Genomic DNA, 18,003 nt, shown 5'->3' on the forward strand with positions numbered 1-18,003 from the left:
GTGCTGTGGCTCAAGTGGTAGAGCGCTAGCCTTGAGCTGAAGAGCTGAGGGACAGCACCCAGGCCCAGAGTTCAGGCCCCACGACCGGACCAAAAAAAAAAAAAAAAAGGTAAATCTTCTAAATTGACTATTAAAACCAAAACAAGAAAACTGGAAACAGAAAACACAAATTGAGTTGATGAAAGAATAACTAAAAAAGCAGCAAGAAGGAATTAATGGCATGAGGAAACTTTTCTGCAGCTTGAATAAGGTGGTAGGCAATGCTATTCATTTGTTAAAACTCACAGAATTGCCAGTGGTTCATGTCTATAAATCCTACCTACTCAGGAAGCTGAGATCTGACAATTGCAATTCAAAGCCAAGCCCTAGGCAGGAAGTTCATAAGACTCTTATGAAGCCAGAAGTGGAGCTGTGGCTCAAGTGGTAGAGTGCTAGCCTTGACCAAAAAGCTCTGAGCTCAAGCCCTGGGACACAAGGGCTTGAGGGGGTGGAGGTTGTGGGGAAGGGGACAAAAAAAAAAAACTTCATGCAACTCAATAGTACAATAAAGAACGAATTTTGCCAAATATACATCTATTAAAGGGAAACAAGCCTCTTTTCCCTATAAGTATCAACAAAAACAATGTTACCAGTAATTATGGAGATAAAATATTAGCTCTCTATAAATTTATTTTGGATATGCCAATTTTTTTTGTCAGTCCTGGGGCGTGAATTTGGAGAATGGGCGCTGTCTCTGAGCTCTTACACTCAAGGCTTGTGCTCTCTCTACCACTTTGAGCCACAGTGCCATTCTAGTTTCTTGGTGGTTAACTGGAGATGAGAGTTTCATAGATTTTCCTGCCTGGGTTGGCTTTGAACTGTGATCCTCAGATCTCAGCCTCTTGAGTAGCTAGGATTATAGACATGAGCTACCAGTGCCTGGCTCCAAAATAAATTTTGGATCATAAATAATTAAAAATAAATAGATCTATAATTAAGTATCTAAAAACAGTTTGACCCTTTACCATCAGGCCAAATAAGGCAAAATTATAACTATAGTTAAGGCTAAAAGTTTAAATTTGTTTTTATTCTGAGTAAGTATTATTGCAGGAAGTCTATAACATCATAAAACAATTCCAGGTTCATCCATTTGAAGAAAATGAAAGAATCCTAGTTACTTAGGAGGCTAAGATCTGAGGAGGATCCTGGTGCACAATTAGCCTAGGCAGAAAAATCTTCAAGACTTTTATCTCCAATTAACCACCAAAAAGCTGGAAGCAGAGGTACGGTTCAAGTGGTAGAGCACCAGCAATGAGTAAAAAGGCCAAGAGAGAACATGAGACAGGAAGTTCAAGTTCCAGTATTGGCTTTAAAAAAAAGGGTGGGGGGAGGAAAAGGAGAGGAGAGGAAAGGAAAGTGAAGGGGAAGGGAACAGGAATGGGAAAGGCAAGGAAAGGTAATAATACACATACATTTACATTTGAGGAGTTGAATGGTTCCTCTGACAAAAATGAATGCTTAAAATGGGCAATGAAGTAGAAAGCCAATACAGAAACACAAGAAAGAAAATAACTACCAAATCAAACCATCATTTAGTTTTAGGAGATAGGAACATAACTTTATGTTCCATTATACGTTTAAGTTTCTGATATTTTATTTTAGGTATGATTTTTGGTGCATGGTTTGTTAATTATGAGATCAAGAGAGAGAGAAAGAGGTTGCTTAGTTCCAATTTCCCCTCATTTATTTATCCTGCTTGTAGTACATAGCTTACCCACAGAGTGTTGTGACTAAGAACCTAGGTACAGCAGGCACCAGTGGCTCACACCTGTAATCCTAGCTACTCAGAAGGCTGAGATCTTAGGATCAAGGTTCAAAGTCAGCCCAGGCAGGAAAGTCATGAGACTCTTATCTCCAATTAACTACCAGAAAACCGAAGTGGCTCAAGTGGTAGAGCACTAGCCTTGAGCAAAGCGCTCAGGGACAGCGCCAAGGTCCAGAGTTCAAGCCCCACAACCAAAAAAAGGAAAAAAAAAGATCTCTGTCTGTGTCTATAGCCAAAGTCTATAGGGAAAGTGAACCCTGGGAAGGAGATGATAATTAGTTCAGAATTTTTTAGTTAGTAACATTTAAATATAAGAAAATCTCAGGCTGGGAATGTGGCTTAGTGGTAGAGTGTTTGCCTAGCATGCATGAAGCCCTGGGTTTGATTCCTCAGTAGCACATAAACAGAAAAAGCCAAGCCGGGTGCCAGTAGCTCATGCCTATAATCCTAGCTACTCAGGAGGCTGAGATCTGAGGATCACGGTTCAAAGCCAGCTCGGGCAGGAAAGTCCATGAGACTCTTATCTCCAATAAACTACTAGAAAACCGGAAGTGGCACTGTGGCTCAAGTGGTAGAGCGCTCGCCTTGAGCGCAGGGACAGCGCCCAAATCCAGAGTTCAAGCCCCACAACCGACCAAAAAAAAAAAAAAAAGCCAGAATTGGTTGGTGCTGTGTCTCAAGTGGTAGAGTGCTAGCCCTGAGCAAAAGAAGTCCAGGGACAGTGCCTAGGCCCTGAGTTCAAGCCCCAGGACTGGCAAAAAATAATAAGAGAAGAAAATCTCTATGTATCTAGCAACCAGAGGCTGTAAACTGATGGTTTGTTGACAGATCTAATCTTTAGTATTGTGGGCTTAATAAAATTTAATGTGATCACTTTTAGAACAAGCATGTACTTTTCCTTTTTGTCAGCTGTGGGGCTTTAACTTGGAGTCAGTGCTATCTCTGAGCTCTTTAGCTCAAGGTTAGTGCTCTACCACTTTGAGCCACAGTTCCACTTTGGGTTTTTGAGTGGTTAATTGGAGATAAGAGTCTCACAGGGACTTTTCTGCCTGGACTGGCTTAAAACCATGAATCTCAGATCTCAGCCTCCTGAGTAACTGAGATTACAAGCATGAGCCAACAGCGTCCAACTAAGCATGTACTTTCTACAGGTTTAATCTTATTCATTGAGGTTAGATACCACATCTTTGAAGTTACATGAGCCTGCTGTAACAGCAACTTTACAATTACCCAAGCTATTTTTGTTTTTCACTTTCCTAAGTTTCTAGAAATAGTCTTCATTAGACTGTTTTCAGGCTTAATAACTGTGAAATTGTAGTTGACCTGTTTCAGTGGGTTCTTTCCATGGATTCAGCCAATCTCAGATAAAAGTATGCAGAAAAAAATCACTTCTATATTAAACTTGTGCAGATTTTACTTCCATTATTCCCTAAATAAAGCCGTACAATAATTATTCAGATAGTATTTATATCACATTAAGCATAATAGAGCTAGAGAAGTAGCTCAGCAGATCACCTGCCTAACAAATGCAGGACTGTGACTCCAAACCTCACTATGGCCCTAAGAATAAACATATAAAAATGAGGAATTGGAGGCCAAAAGCGTCAGATACTGAGTTTTGAGTCCTGGTCTCAGACAATAAATAAATAAATAAAATGAAGACTAGAAGTAACACATTCATATTAGCAAGGACATATACCATAGCTCCCCATACAAATACTTAGTCATTTACTGTTTTCTTATTATCTATCATATTAAGTATATGTGATAAGATATGATTTAAAATATATGATTTGTTGTTACATCTAAATATTATATGTATGCTATGCAGAAGATGGGCACAGATAGCTCATGCCTGTAATCCTACCTACTCAGGAGGCTGAGATCTGAGGATCACATTTCTGCTTAGGCAGGAAAGACTTTTATCTTCAATTAACCACCAGAAAACCAGAAGTGGCATTGTGGCTCAAAGTGATAGAGCATTAGTTTTGAGCAAAAAAGCTCAGGAACACTCACACAACTCAGAAGGGGGGGGGGGGGAAGCAGATTTTGGTTATTTGAACAGGGTCCTAGAATCAATATGTACAGATTGTCAGGTGCTGGTGGCTCACACCTGTAATCCTAGCTACTCAGGAGGCTGAGATCTGAGGATTGCGGTTCAAAGCCAGCCCCAGCAAGGAAAGTCCATGAGATTCTATCTCCAATTTACCAGAAAACCAGAAGTGGAGCTGTGGTTCAAGTGGTAGAGTGCTCGTCTTAAGCTGAAGAGCTCAAGGACAGTACCCAGGCCCAGAGTTCAAGCCCTACAACTGACAAAAAAAAAAAAAGTACAGATACTAGGGGAGACTACAGACATATTTTTAGAACCTACCACTAAGACTTTATATGGTCTGAATATAAATTTAACATGCTTAAGTTTAAAGTTTGAAAAAAGTTCAAACACTGCTCTGTATTAGTTGCTTATACATACATTATCATTGCTTCAATTATTTGAGTAAAAAGAGATGAGCATAGGTTAAGAATGCCAATTAATGCCAGAGCTGGTGGCTCACACCTGTAATCCTACCTACTCAGGAGGATGAGATCTGAGGATAGCAGTTCATCAAAGCCAGCCTGGGCAGGAAAAGTCCATGGAGTCTTATCTCCAGTTAACCACCAAAAAAGTAGAAGGGGAGCTGTGGCTCAAGTGGTAGAATGCTATCCTTAAGCTTAAAGAGCTTAGGGGCTCTGAGTTCAAGCCTCATGATTGACCAAAAACAAAAAAGTCAATTCGTAAACAGCATGCTTGAAAAGACATGCAATGATGACAGGAAAAATAATTTATTGTGTCTTCACAAAAATGCCTCAAGACAGAGATTCAAAAATCTGCAAGGTTAGCTGGACACTGGTGGCTCATGCCTGTAATCCAAACTACTCAGAAAGCTGTGATCTGAGGATTATAATTCAAAGCCAGCCAGGGCAGGATAGTCTGTGAGACTCTTATCTCCAATTAATCCACAGAAAACCGGAAATGGCAACAAGGCTCAGAGTGGTAAAGCACTAGCCTTAAGCGCTCAAGGACATTCTTGAGCTATTTCACTCAAGGTTAGCACCCAGGCCCTGAGTTCAAGCTCCATGATTGACCAAAAAAAAGCCTGCAGTCTAACAACAATTTTTTTCCTTTTGGCTTTTATTTTTTCCTATTACCAAAAATAATTTTAACAATAAAACTATTTATACCTCCATAAGCATATAAAATTATCATGTAACAATTAAAATTTAAATATTAATTAAATATACATACAATTCTACACTGCCCTTAAGTACATTTACAAAATATAAACTTAATAGGAAATACTAAATGAAAACTTTTGCATTAAATACCAATAAATATTAGAGAGTGGTAACAATCTTCTTCAAATATTTTAAATATGTGATTACAAAAATTGGCTTTTCTGTGTTGTCCTATAAACAACTTATCTATTAACTACCCATATCACTCCAAAAAAATACTAGAAAGAGAAAATATTTTTCCTGAAAGTACTCACATTCCTGCTTAAAGGTAAAATATTCAGTAAGGTGTCTGCATTCATGGTTGCCTCTCAGAAGAAATAATGTGCTTGGGTACAGAATCTTCAAGACCCATAAATATAAGACACACTGCAAAAGAAACGTTTAGAGTAAATTTATCTTGTATTTTTGTTTAACTAAATTGTATGATCTTTGCTTCTTTCCTTTAACTACTACTACCCTTTATTATCTCCCTTTATCCCTTATTAAAATACAAGCTCCATGAAGTAACAGACTTTGTCATCTTATTCCTTCTGATTCTCCACTCCTAGGAAAGTACCTAGCAAAAAGGAGAAAAACATTAAATATTTGTTGAGCCAAAGACCCAAATAATCTATTTAATTACATCAGATTATACAGTATAAGATATATAAAATGGCTTCTTCTTTAGGAATATTAGAAAGACAGAAATAATGTCAAAAATAAAAGCTGGGCGCCAGTGGTTCATACCTGTAATACTACCAACTCAGGAGGCTGAGATCTGAGGATTACAGTTTGAAGCCAGCCTGGGTAAGAAAGATGAGCTCCTTATCGCCAATTAAATAACAAAAAAGCTAAAAATGGAGCTGTAGTTCAATTGGTAAAGTGCTGACCTTGAGCAAAAAAGCACCCAGGACCTGAGTTCAAGCACTAAGACTGGCACACACATACAAAAATATAGCAGTTAACATTTACTGAGTACTTGAAATGTGTCAAACACCACATAGGTAATTCTCATTTATTCCTCAAACAACATTCTAAGGTGTATCTTTTTTTTTCAAATAAGGAAACTGAAGCATTAAGTTACAGTAATCTGCCCCAAATAACACAATTTCAAAGTAAATGAAGACAGAATTCTGAAATTCTAAGCTGGGGAGAGGTCAGTAATGGTGTTGGAACTAAGGACCTTGCACTTGGTCAGGCTGGTGCTCTACCATTTGAGACATGTTCTTTTTGCTTTAGCTATTTTTCTAATAGGATCTTGCATAAATTTATGCCTAGTCCATCTTAGATCTCAATCCTCTTATTTACAATTCTCACTAAGGGATAAGAGGGTGTGGTGCATCCCACCACACTTAGCTTTTACTGGTTGACATTGTCTGCCACAATTTGCCCAGCCTAGTAATCCTTTAGATCCCCACCTCCATTGAGCTAGGATTACAGACAGGAGCTACCATACCAAGCATATTCCTCTGAACTTCAGTATTTCGCCACACTGTCTAATAACAAAGGAAGGCCCAATTTTTATGTTTGTATTGATATCCACATTATATAAGATGGTGCTTATTAGCTAAACTAACTCAAATTAAATGCAACTTTATAATAAAAATATTAATAAAGGAAATAAATTTCTCTAAATAAACAATGTGAGAAAATTACTGAAAGACTATCATTTTACTTAATTGGTTAAAAACAAGGACTAGTTCATATGGGAATAATCACAAAAAGAAAAAAGCAATATGGTATCCTCAGTAACCAACTAAAGTTCCTAAAATTGTTTTTTATAGTTTTTATCAAATGTCTCCAAATTTTTGTTAGGACAGACCATTTTCTGATTTCTTTTTTCTTTGGCGGGCGGGGGGGGGGGGAGGGAAGAATTAACTATTTTTTTTTTGTCTTTTCTTTTTTGGTACTGGGGATCGAACCCAGGATGTTGCACTTGCTAGGCAAGCACTTTGCCACTGAGATACATCCCAGACCCATTTTCTGATTTCTTGAAACTGAAATTCAGAGAAAATAAGGGGCTTATAATGAAACTATGAATAGGAGGAAGAACTAGAACAAATTAATTCCAAAAAGAGACAGGATAGACAAGAGTCCAAAACTCTCAACAACACAGGAAATCCTACCACATTTTCTTTTTTTGGTCAGTCATGGGGCTTGAACTCTGGGCCTGGGCGCTGTCCCTCAGCTCTTCAGCTCAAGGCGAGCGCTCTACCATTTGAGCTACAGCGCCACTTCTGGTTTCCTGGTGGTTTATTGGAGATAGGAGTCTCACGGTCTCTTCTGCCCAAGCTGGCTTTGAACCGTGATCCTCAGATCTCAGCCTCATGAGTAGCTAGGATTACAGGCGTGAGCCACCAGCGCCCGGCAATCCTCCCACATTTTAGAAAAGACATATATTGAAAATCCTAGAAAAGTAGTACAAACATTAATAACTGGTATGGAAATTCACCAGGTAAGGAAAGCTTTAATACCTATTAGCAAGAGTAATTAAAAGCACTGGTATTACTGGGTGCTGATGGCTCATGCCTCTAATCCTAGCTACTCAGGAGACAGATCTGAGGATTGCAGTTTGAAGCCAGCCCAGTAGGAAAGCCTGTGAGACTACTATCTCCAATTAACCACCAGAAAACTAGAAGTGGCACTATGGCTCAAACTAGTAGAGCACTAGCCTTGAATGTAAAAATTCAGAGATAGTGCTCAGCCCCTGAGTTCAAGCCCAATGACCAAAAAAAGAAAAAAATACTCTACTGGGGTTGGAGGCATGGCTCAGTTGACAAATTCCCAATGAGCAAAAGTATCACGTACCAAACTTGAATACCAGTCTCAGATATAAATAAATAAATAAATAGAATCCTCTACTGGTGATGATCAATATGTCCTTTTAACACTTCTTAAAAACAAATTAATACTTTCAGAATATGCAAAGATGTCATATCTTTTTGGCTTTTAGCAGTGACATAGATGGGAGAATACAAGCATTAGGGCTTAAACAATGAAAGAATCATTGGCTTAAGCAATAAATAATAATAATACTAGCCAGGTGCTGGTGGCTCATGCCTATAATCCTAGCTACTCAGGAAGCTGAGATCTAAAGATCGCGGTTCAAAGCCAGCCCGGGTAGGAAAGGCCGTGAGACTTTTATCTACAATAAACCAATAGAAAACCAGAAGTGGAGCTGTGGCTCAAGTGGTAGAGTGGTACAGCGCCCAGGCCCAGAGTTCAAGCCCCATGGAAAAAAAAAAAAAGAAGAATGCTTTATTTAATCAAAAACAATTTACTCTTTTTTCACTTTCTTTATTCTCTTTGGGGCAAGAGGGATAAAATAGATATAGAAACAAATAACAATGGGTCCTTAAAGTAATAAAATAAGAGGGCTATAAAGGTCTCCCAAGTCTGCCCAGAATTTCTATTTGAAAAACTGGCAATTATTATTATACAAAGTAATTTTTAAAAAGATTAATTGAATGGTGTAAACGAAAAATAAATAATAACTTTTCCGTTAGAATATAGAGGTAGTAAAAGAATCCAACACAGGTAAAAATTAATGCGAATCATCTATGTTAACAAATAACATTAAATCAAATAACAATATATGATTATTACCTCTATACTAAAATAACCTCTGTCCACATAATCACCAAGAAAAAGGTATCGTGTATTAGCAGGTGATCCTCCTACTTCAAAAAGTTTCATCAGATCAAAAAACTGGCCATGGATGTCACCACACACTGAAACAAGAATATTATTAGATATGAAAAACAATTCCTGAAATAACAAATATTACTTAAACTCTTTACTCTAAGAAACAGCATAAATGCTATCAAGAAATACCTAAGGAGGGCTGGGAAGGTGGCTCAGTGGTACAGAGCTTGCCTTGCATGCATGAGGCCCTGGGTTCGATTCCTCAGCACCACATAAGCAAAAAGAAAAAAGCTGGAAATGGCGTTGTGGCTCAAGTGGTAGAGCACTAGCCTTGAGCTGAAGAGCTGAGGGACAGCGCCCAGGCCCAGAGTTCAGGCCCCACGACCGGACCCAAAAAAAGAAATACCTAAGGAAGTAGTCTGAAAAGTCATGACAGAGATATAAGCAAGTATTCACATGCTCAAGATCTAGAACAATGATGTAACAGAAACAAGAAGATTGGTGGTCAATGATAAACTTTTCATCCAAACTTACAAAGTTCTTCATTATGAAGCCTAGGATGTGATTAAGTAGTCATTGGATGAAAAAATTGTATTGGTGGCAGTAAAGTCTCCATTCTAACTCAGTATTTCTATTGATCTTTAAATTATCACTTTAAATATTTGATATGACAGGAAGGTATTTGCCTGTAAAAACTGAAAGCTAAGTGTTGAACTAAATTGAAGTATAAAAGCATATAAGATTAAGTTAGGGGCTGGGAAGGTGGCTCAATGGTAGAGTGTTTGCCTTGCATGCATGAGGCTCTGGGTTCGATTCCTCAGCACCACATAAGCAAAAAGAAAAAAGCCAGAAGTGGTGTTGTGGCTCAAGTGGTAGAGCGCTAGCCTTCAGCTGAAGAGCTGAGAGACGGCGCCCAGGCCCAGAGTTCAGGCCCCATGACCGGACCCCCCCAAAAAAAAAGATTAAGTTAGGATGATATTTATTCATTAAAACCAGGTAAAACTTTTTAAAATTATAGAATGTAATTTGAAAAGTCAAGATAATATTAATTTGGTATATTAATGTGACTAAAAGAAAAAATCTTTATCTCTAGACAATTAAATATTAGTAAAAATAATACCCAAAATGTAATTTTATAAGTTTACCTGTAATTGGAGCTTCTACTTCTATCATGGTTTTCTCTCTCCGAAGGATGGCAGCACCTTCATTAATAATTCTAAGTGCAATTTCTTCATCAACACGACCTTCCTTTACCAAGTGGTTCTTGAGAACATCAACCCTGGGTATCCCATCTATATCAAATACTTCCTCAGATGTCAAACGATGTGTTGGGGGGAAAGGAACAGCTATAATTGAAAAAAGTAATACAAAATAAGTCACTAACTATATATAAACAATGTTATCAATATTAAAATTAAAAATAGAAAATATTAACAATATGTATTAAAAATTAATAATTGGATCTAGATAGATAAAAGTGAAAGTTGAGGGGCTGGGAAGGTGGCTCAGTGGTAAAGCGCTTGCCTTGCATGCGTGAGGCCCTGGGTTCGATTCCCCAGCACCACATAAACAAAAAGAAAAAATAGCCGGAAGTGGGGCTATGGCTCAAGTGGTAGAGCGCTCACCTTGAGCTGAAGAGCTGAGGGACAGCGCCCAGGCCCAGAGTTCAGGCCCCACAACCGGACCCCCCCCCAAAAAAAAGTGAAAGTTGAAAAGCAGGGTTTTGGCTAGGCACGGATGGCTCACACCTGTAATCCTAGCTATTCAGGAGGCTAAGGTGTGAGGATCACAGTTCAAAGCCAGACCAAGCAGGAAAGTCTGAGACTCATCTCCAATTAACTACCAGAAAACCAGAATGATCTAGAACGATGATTTAACAGAAACAACAAGATTGGTGGTCAGTGATAAATTTTTCATCTAAACTAAGTTCTTTTTTTTTTTGTCGGTCATGGGGCTTGAACTGAGGACTTGGGTGCTGTCCCTGCGAGCGCTCTACCACAGTGCCACTTCCAGTTTTCTAGTGGTTTATTGGAGATAAAGAGTCTCACGAACTTTCCTGCCCCCACCTGGCTTTGAACCTCGATCCTCAGATCTCAGCCTCCTGAGTAGCTAGGATTACAGGCTTGAATCACTGGTGCAGGCTTAAACTTAATTCTTCTTTATGAAGCCTAGGATGTGATTAAGTCTGTGGCTCTGTGGCTCAAAGAGCTAGCCTTGAGCAAAAGGACAGATCCAGTCCCTGAGTTCAAGCCCGACAACTGGTGACAAAAAAAAAAAAAAAATGCAGGAGGTTTTCATTTATAAGGTAGTTGTTTTTAGGGTTTTCTGGGTGCTTGACCTTTGGTCATCACACTGTTGTGCTTAGTATTTTCTGCTCAAGGCTAGTACTCTACAACTTGAACCATACCTCTATTTCCAGCATTATGCCAGTTAAATGGAAATAAGAGTCTCTCAGGTTTATCCACCCAAATGTTCCACAGATACTAGAAACATATTCATGAGTGAATATATTGTTTTTTTTATCTAAACCATTACCAAAAGCAGTTAGCTAATTAATCTGGTAATTATTATAGGCATCTCTTTCTCTCTCACCTTAAATGACCAATAGGTCCTAAATAATTTTCAGGGTTTTATCCTTTTGGTTACCAGAGACAATGAATAAAAACTATCTGTTCTCGGGCTGGGAAGGTGGCTCAGTGGTAGAGCGCTTGCCTTGCATGCATGAGGCCCTGGGTTCGATTCCTCAGCACCACATAAGCAAGAAGAAAAAAGCCGGAAGTTGCGCTGTGGCTCAAGTGATAGAGTGCTAGCCTTGAGCTGAAGAGCTGAGGGACAGCGCCCAGGCCCAGAGTTCAGGCCCCATGACCGGACCCCAAAAAAAAATTAAAAAAAAAACCTGTTATTCATAATTACTACAGTTTTTTCCACTTGCCCATGTTCCACAACACCAAGAACTAAAATTCTAATTTCAACATTGTCATGTTTCAGACTGGCTACACTATATAAAATTCAAATTCCTTATCTTAACATGGCACAGACCCTCATTTCAACCCTCATCTTTTACAAATACCTCACGTTCCAGAAATACCGTATACTCTAGACAGTAACATATTTTCTTAAATTATATCCCTTTTATAAAAAAACAACAACAGCTATGCTTCGCATAATCTTCCTCATGTTTTCAGTGTTCTAGTTCTTCTGTTGTTGTTTTAGTATAACAGGGTTAAAAGTACAGTGGCTCGTGCCTGTAATCTTAGCTACTAAGGAGGCTGAGATCTGAGGATTTCGGTTCAAAGCCAGCCAGGGAAGTTAAGTCCATGAGACTCATCTCTCATAAACCACCAGAAAACCAGAAGTGCACTGTGGCTCAAATGGTAGAGGACTAGCCTTGAACTGAAGAGCTCAGGGACAGTACCCAGGCCCAGAGTTCAAGCCCCACAACAAAGAAAAAAGTAGAGAGAAACACTTCCTGCTCCCCATGTGATAACAAAAGTTAAAGATTCTAGTGTTCCAGTTCTTTAAAACTTTTCTCAGCCTATATTAATAGTTCCCTCTACTTTATGGTCCTAGTAGCATATGTTATGATACACAGGATACTGCAGCGTTTACCAGGTGTGCTATAAATACTTGTCTTCCCTACAAACATATGAGTATCTTAAAGGAAGAAGTCTATATCTTTCATCTCTACATACTAAATCATCTAGAAAAAAAAGACACTAATAATTCACTGAATTATAGTTTCTAAAACACAAATTTATGTAGCAGTTAATTATTTTTTACAGCTTATACTTTCACATGAATAATTCCATGTGACTCTCAACACTGTGTTCATACAGGTTTTTTTTGTTGTTTTTTTTCTGTCACCTGTGGGGCTTGAACTCAGGGCCTGGGCTTTTGCATTCAAGGCTAGCATTCTACCAATATGAGCCACAATGTCACTTCCAGTTTTCTGGTGACTAATTAGAGATAGAAGTCTTATGGACTTTCCTGCCCAGGCTAGCTTAGAACTGTGATCCTCAGGGGCTGGGAAGGTGGCTCAGTGGTAGAGCGCTTGCCTTGCATGCCTGAGGCCCTGGGTTCGATTCCCCAGTACCACATAAGCAAAAAAGGAAAAAAGCCAGAAGTGGAGCTGTGGCTCAAGTGGTAGAGCGCTAGCCTTGAGCTGAAGAGCCGAGGGACAGTGAGCAGGCCCAGAGTTCAGGCCCACAACCGGACCCCAAAAAAAAAAAAAAAGAACTGTGATCCTCAGATCTCAGTGTCCTGAGTAGCTAAGATTACAGGCATGAGCCACCAGCAGCCAGCTCAAACAAGTGTTTGTTTTTTTTTAACCTTTATGTTTTTGTGTAAGTACTGTGGCTTGAACTCAGAGCCAAGGAACTCTCTCTTACCTTTTTTGCTCAAGACTGGCATTCTACCACTTGAGGCACACCTCTACTTCCAGATTTTTGATTGTTCATCGTAGAAAGAATCTCACAAACTTTCCTGCCTAAGCTTGCTTTGAACTGCAATCATCAAATCTCATCCTCCTAAGTAGCTAGGATTACAGTTTTAAATCTCTGACTCCAGGATAAGGACAGTTTTTTTTTTATGCCCCAACTCATAAATTAGATAACAGGCACAAAGAGGCTGAGTAGCTTCCCAAGGTATACAGCCATGCTTCAAACTGAAGTCTGAATGCTGCTCCAGTACCATCTGTCTTTTGTACCAATACAATGACAAGTTTACTTTGACTAAAGAGGTCATCAAAAGGCTCCTCATTAACCTGATATAAAAAGTATGGGTTAGCCACATGCTATATCCAACAACAGCATTACCTTCAAAATTTCAATGTATCCTGTAAGTCTTTTGTAATTTGTGGTAGTTCTTTAAACATCCCTCCTTCAAAATCTGTTTCCTAGCCGGGTGCCAGTGGCTCACCCTGTAATCCTAGCTACTCAAGAGGCTGAGATCTGAGAATTGAGGTTCAAAGCCAGCCTGGGCAAGAAAAGTCCATGAGACTCATACCCAGTTAACCACCAGAAAACCACAAGTGGCACTGTGGCTCAAGTGGTAGAGTGCTCACCTTAAGCTAAGCTCAGGGACAGCGCCCAGGCCCAGAGTTCAAGCCCCACAACCAACCAAAAAAAAAAAAATTGTTTCCTTCTTACCTTATTTTTGTTAACACTATTCTATGTAACTCAATTTTAACTTTTTGTTAGAATGTTAACCTTCTGGATTCTAAGTCTTTTTCTTTCGTCGGTCATGGGGCTTGAACTCTGGACCTGGGCGCTGTCCCTCAGCTCTCAGATCAAGGCTAGTGCTCTACCACTTGAGCCACAGTGCCACTTCCATCTTTTTCTACTTATGTGGTGCTGAGGAAATGAACCCAGGGCCTCATGCATGCAAGGCAAGTCCTGAGCCACCACCTTCCCAGCCCCCTAGTCTCCCTCATCCCCCTTGTGGGACCTGCACTCTGGGCCTGGGCGCTGTCCTTCAGCTCTTCAGCTCAAGGCTAGTGCTCTAACACTTGAGCCACAGCGCCACTTCCAGCTTTTTCTGCTTATGTACGTTAAGGAATCAAACCCAGGGCTTCATGCATGCAAAGCAAGACTCTACCACTGAGCCACCTTCCCAGCCACCCCTCCCCCCAAGTCCTTTTGATTCTCAAATTCTTCCCATTTTCTTACATTTTCATTGTTACAATTCTAGCTTAAATATTTATTTTCTTGTTTACTAGAAAAATCTCTACTATTCTTCCTTGGTTGGACAAATCACAGATTTAACATTTCAAGAACTTTAGGTAGTTTTTTTAATGACTTAAAAAAAAACAACAACAAAGAAAAAGAAAATCTTTTTTTTTTTTTTTGGGTCCGGTCATGGGGCCTGAACTCTGGGCCTGGGCGCTGTCCCTCAGCTCTTCAATTCAAGGCTAGTGCTCTACCACTTGAGCCACAGCGCCACTTCCGGCTTTTTTCTTATGTAGTGCTGAGGAATCGAACCCAGGGCCTCATGCATGCAAGGCAAGTGCTCTACCACTGAGCCACCTTCCCAGCCCCATGAAAAAGAAATTCTTGAATCTTGTTTTCAAGGTCCTTCTCAATTTGGCCATTCAGTCTTTACATGTACTTCCATTCTTTGCCTTCAACTAAAATCATTCAATTTAAATCAATCTTTCTTTTTTCATATGATTCCAGTGCTCATAAAAAAAATAACAAAAGAGCATTGTTCTACCATTAAAACTTCAATACAGATGAGTGACAGCCACTTACTCCTGTAATCCTGGCTACTCAGGAAGCTGAAAATGAAGATCTTGGCTCAAAATCCAGTCTAGACAGGAAAAGTTGCATGAGACTCTAATCTCCAATTAACCACCAAAAAGCTGGAAGTGGAGGTGTGGCTCAAATGTTAAGAGTGTTTACTTGAGCACAAAAGCTCAAAGAGGGACAATGCCCAGGCCAAATTCAAGCCCAAGGACCAGCATAAATAAATAAATACTTTCAATACAGTAACAGTAATAGCTATCTGGTTCAGTACTTATCATATGGCAAGCCAGGCACTGTGGCACATACTTCACATGTACCGTCTCTATTAATTCTGTAAAAACTCCATACTTTATTAACAATTTTATAGAGAAAAATCAGGTTTATAAATGTAAGTCTTGTCCATACAAAGTTATTATCAATGATAAAGCTAGTTTTCAAAGCTAGGCAGTCTGACTCCACAGCCTGTATCCTTAATCATCCAGAGGTTATCCTGCTTACAAGATTAAATTTCAACTCAACTTAGTATACAGAAGATCTGTCCCAACTTTATCTGCTACTCTTTGCCAAGTACATTAGGCATTATTTCCATACATATATTTCATGCTATTTTCAAACTCCATGGCTTTCTGCTTTTGATTCATCCATAGCCTGTCTTCTTCTATCTAGAGAAATTCTACCCATCTTTCAACAGTACCTCAAAATACCATCCTATCAAATTAATGTTTCTATACAAATTAAGAGTCAACTGTCAGGCCAGGTGCTTTTGCCTCACACCTGTAGTCCTAATTATTCAGGAGGCTGGACCAGAAGATCACTGTTCAAAGCCAAATGAGGGCAGCAATGTCCAATTAACCACCAAAAAGCTGGAAGTTGAACTGTAGTTCAAGTAGTAGAGTGCTAGCCTTGAGCAATAAAGCTCAGGATAATGTTCAAGCACACACAAAAAAGTAGAGATTTGGGTCAAGTTGTAGAGCTTTGAGATGAAAGGCCAAGCTAGAATTTAAGGCTCTGAGTTCAAGCCCCAGTAGCAGCACACAATCCCACACAAAAAAGTCAACTGTCCCTTTTCACCAAGATGGTGCTGAAAGTGAAGATGGAAGCTCCTGCCCGTACTAAAGTCAAAGCCAAAGCCAAAGCCAAAGCGAAAGACAAGGCAAAGATTTTGAAGGCCAAGGAAAGGTGTCCACAGACACAAAAGGAAGAAAATACACACTTCACCCACCTTCCAGCAGTCCAAGGCACTGCAGCTCCAGAGACAGCCCAAATATTCTGGAAGAGTGCCCCAAGGGCCCCAAGGAGAAACAAGCTTGACTACTATGCTATCATCAAGTTCTCCCTGATCACTAAGTCAGCTATGAAGAAGACAGAAGACAAAAACACACTTGTGTTCACTGTGGATGTATAAGCCAACAAGCATCAGACCAAACCCATTCTTCAAGACTTCTTTTCTCCAGACAACAAACAAAAATCCTTCCTACCTAGACTCATTACTACCTCCTTCAAACTGAGAACTTGGTGGCTCTGCCACTTAATCTAACAATTATTAATAACATTTGTTCTTTTTTTTTTTATTTTGCCAGTCCTGAGGCTTAAACTCAAGGCCTTGGCTCTGACCCTGAGCTTCTCTGTGCTCAAGGCTAGTGCTCTACCACTTGAGCCACAGCCACTTCCGACTTTTTCTGCTTATGTGGTACAAACCCAGGGCTTCATGCATGCCAGGCAAGCACTCTACCACTAAGTCACATCCCCAGCCCAACACTTATTAATGTGTGTGTGTGTGTGTGTGTGTGTGTTCTGATCCTGGGGCTTGAACTCAGGGCCTGGGTGCTGTCCCTAAGTTCTTTCACTCAAGGCTAGTGCTCTACCCAGGCTGGCTTCAAATGAGAATCCTCAGATCTCAACTTCCTGAATAGCTAGGATTACAAGGGTGAGCCACCGGCATCCATATTAAATTTTCATGAGTACTGATTTCCCCAAGGATAGCTTTTACTTTTTTTTTTTTTTGGGGGGGGGAGAAGGGAGGTCAGTCATGGGGGCTTGAACTCAGAACCTGAATGCTATCCCTGAGCTCTTTTTGCTCAAGGCTAGTGTTCTACCACTGTAAGCCACAGCACCACTTCTGGTTTTCTGGTGTTTAATTGGAGACAAGAATCTCACAGATTTTCCTGCTCAGGCTAGCTCTGAACCACAATCTTTAGATCTCAGTCTCCTAAGTAGCTAGAATTATTGGAATGAGCCACTGGAGCACGCTTTACCTTTTATATTTTGTTTCCCTCCTTACAGTTCTGAAGGATACAACAGTAATTTAATAAATAGGTGCTATTTGATACCTTTGATATGTTGAAATAAATTTTATATAGCACACAAGGATGTCCAATTAATTTTATTTCATCTGTGTATAAACATTTTTGTTGGGCTGGGAAGGTAGTTCAGTGGTAGAGCGCTTGCCTTGCATGCATGAGGCCCTGGGTTCGATTTCCCCAGCACCACATAAGCAAAAAGAAAAAAGCCGGAAGTGGCGCTGTGGCTCAAGTGGTAGAGTGCTAGCCTTGAGCTGAAGAGCTGAGGGCCCAGGCCCAGAGTTCAGGCCCCACTACCAGACCCCAAAAAAAACCAACAGAAACCATTTTTGTTGTGAAAGCCATATGATTAGTATTAAAACATACTTCATTTAATAAATAAAAGTCCTTTTCATCTAACTTTTTCTTACAACTCTTGTCAATTCATTCAAAAGCTCTGAGCAGCTGTATTTTCTAGTTGGCATTTTCCTTCTAAGACAACTCGTTACCATAATGTTCTCTTTCCCTCTCTTAAAACACACACACACACTACACTATTCTCTGTTCCTTCATTTTCTCCAGGACACATGTACTGAAGATTTATTTTAGTATGATTAACAGTTACTTTAAATACAGGTAAGTCTATAAGCAAAAATTTAAATCCAAATTGTTTAAGATACAAAAGATAAACCTAAACCTTAGTAAGAAACAACAAAGTTGCTATGTGACTCCAAGGCTGATACAAGTCAACTGGGAATCTATAATGAAAACAAGCATCCCA

The 18,003-nt window shown here is 39.6% G+C and overlaps 1 protein-coding gene and 1 pseudogene across 1 annotated transcript in view; one reads left to right on the forward strand and one right to left on the reverse strand.

The window, feature by feature from the left end:
• The window catches only part of Ppp3cb (protein phosphatase 3, catalytic subunit, beta isozyme), a 42,067-nt gene extending 32,016 nt beyond the window's left edge, over positions 1–10,051 (reverse strand). The window contains exons 1-3 of the mRNA XM_013025627.1: positions 9,847–10,051; positions 8,663–8,787; positions 5,332–5,443 (exon numbers count right to left, since the gene is read on the reverse strand). Of these exons, the coding sequence (XP_012881081.1) occupies positions 5,332–5,443; positions 8,663–8,787; positions 9,847–9,874 (265 nt within the window). The 5' untranslated portion in view covers positions 9,875–10,051. The remainder of the gene's footprint in view (positions 1–5,331; positions 5,444–8,662; positions 8,788–9,846) is intronic.
• A 5,967-nt stretch (positions 10,052–16,018) lies between these two features.
• LOC105992639 lies at positions 16,019–16,348 on the forward strand (annotated as a pseudogene).
• Positions 16,349–18,003: the final 1,655 nt, after the last annotated feature.

Source organism: Dipodomys ordii, unplaced genomic scaffold, assembly GCF_000151885.1.
Source record: "Dipodomys ordii isolate 6190 unplaced genomic scaffold, Dord_2.0 Scaffold86, whole genome shotgun sequence".
Classification (NCBI taxonomy): domain Eukaryota; kingdom Metazoa; phylum Chordata; class Mammalia; order Rodentia; family Heteromyidae; genus Dipodomys; species Dipodomys ordii.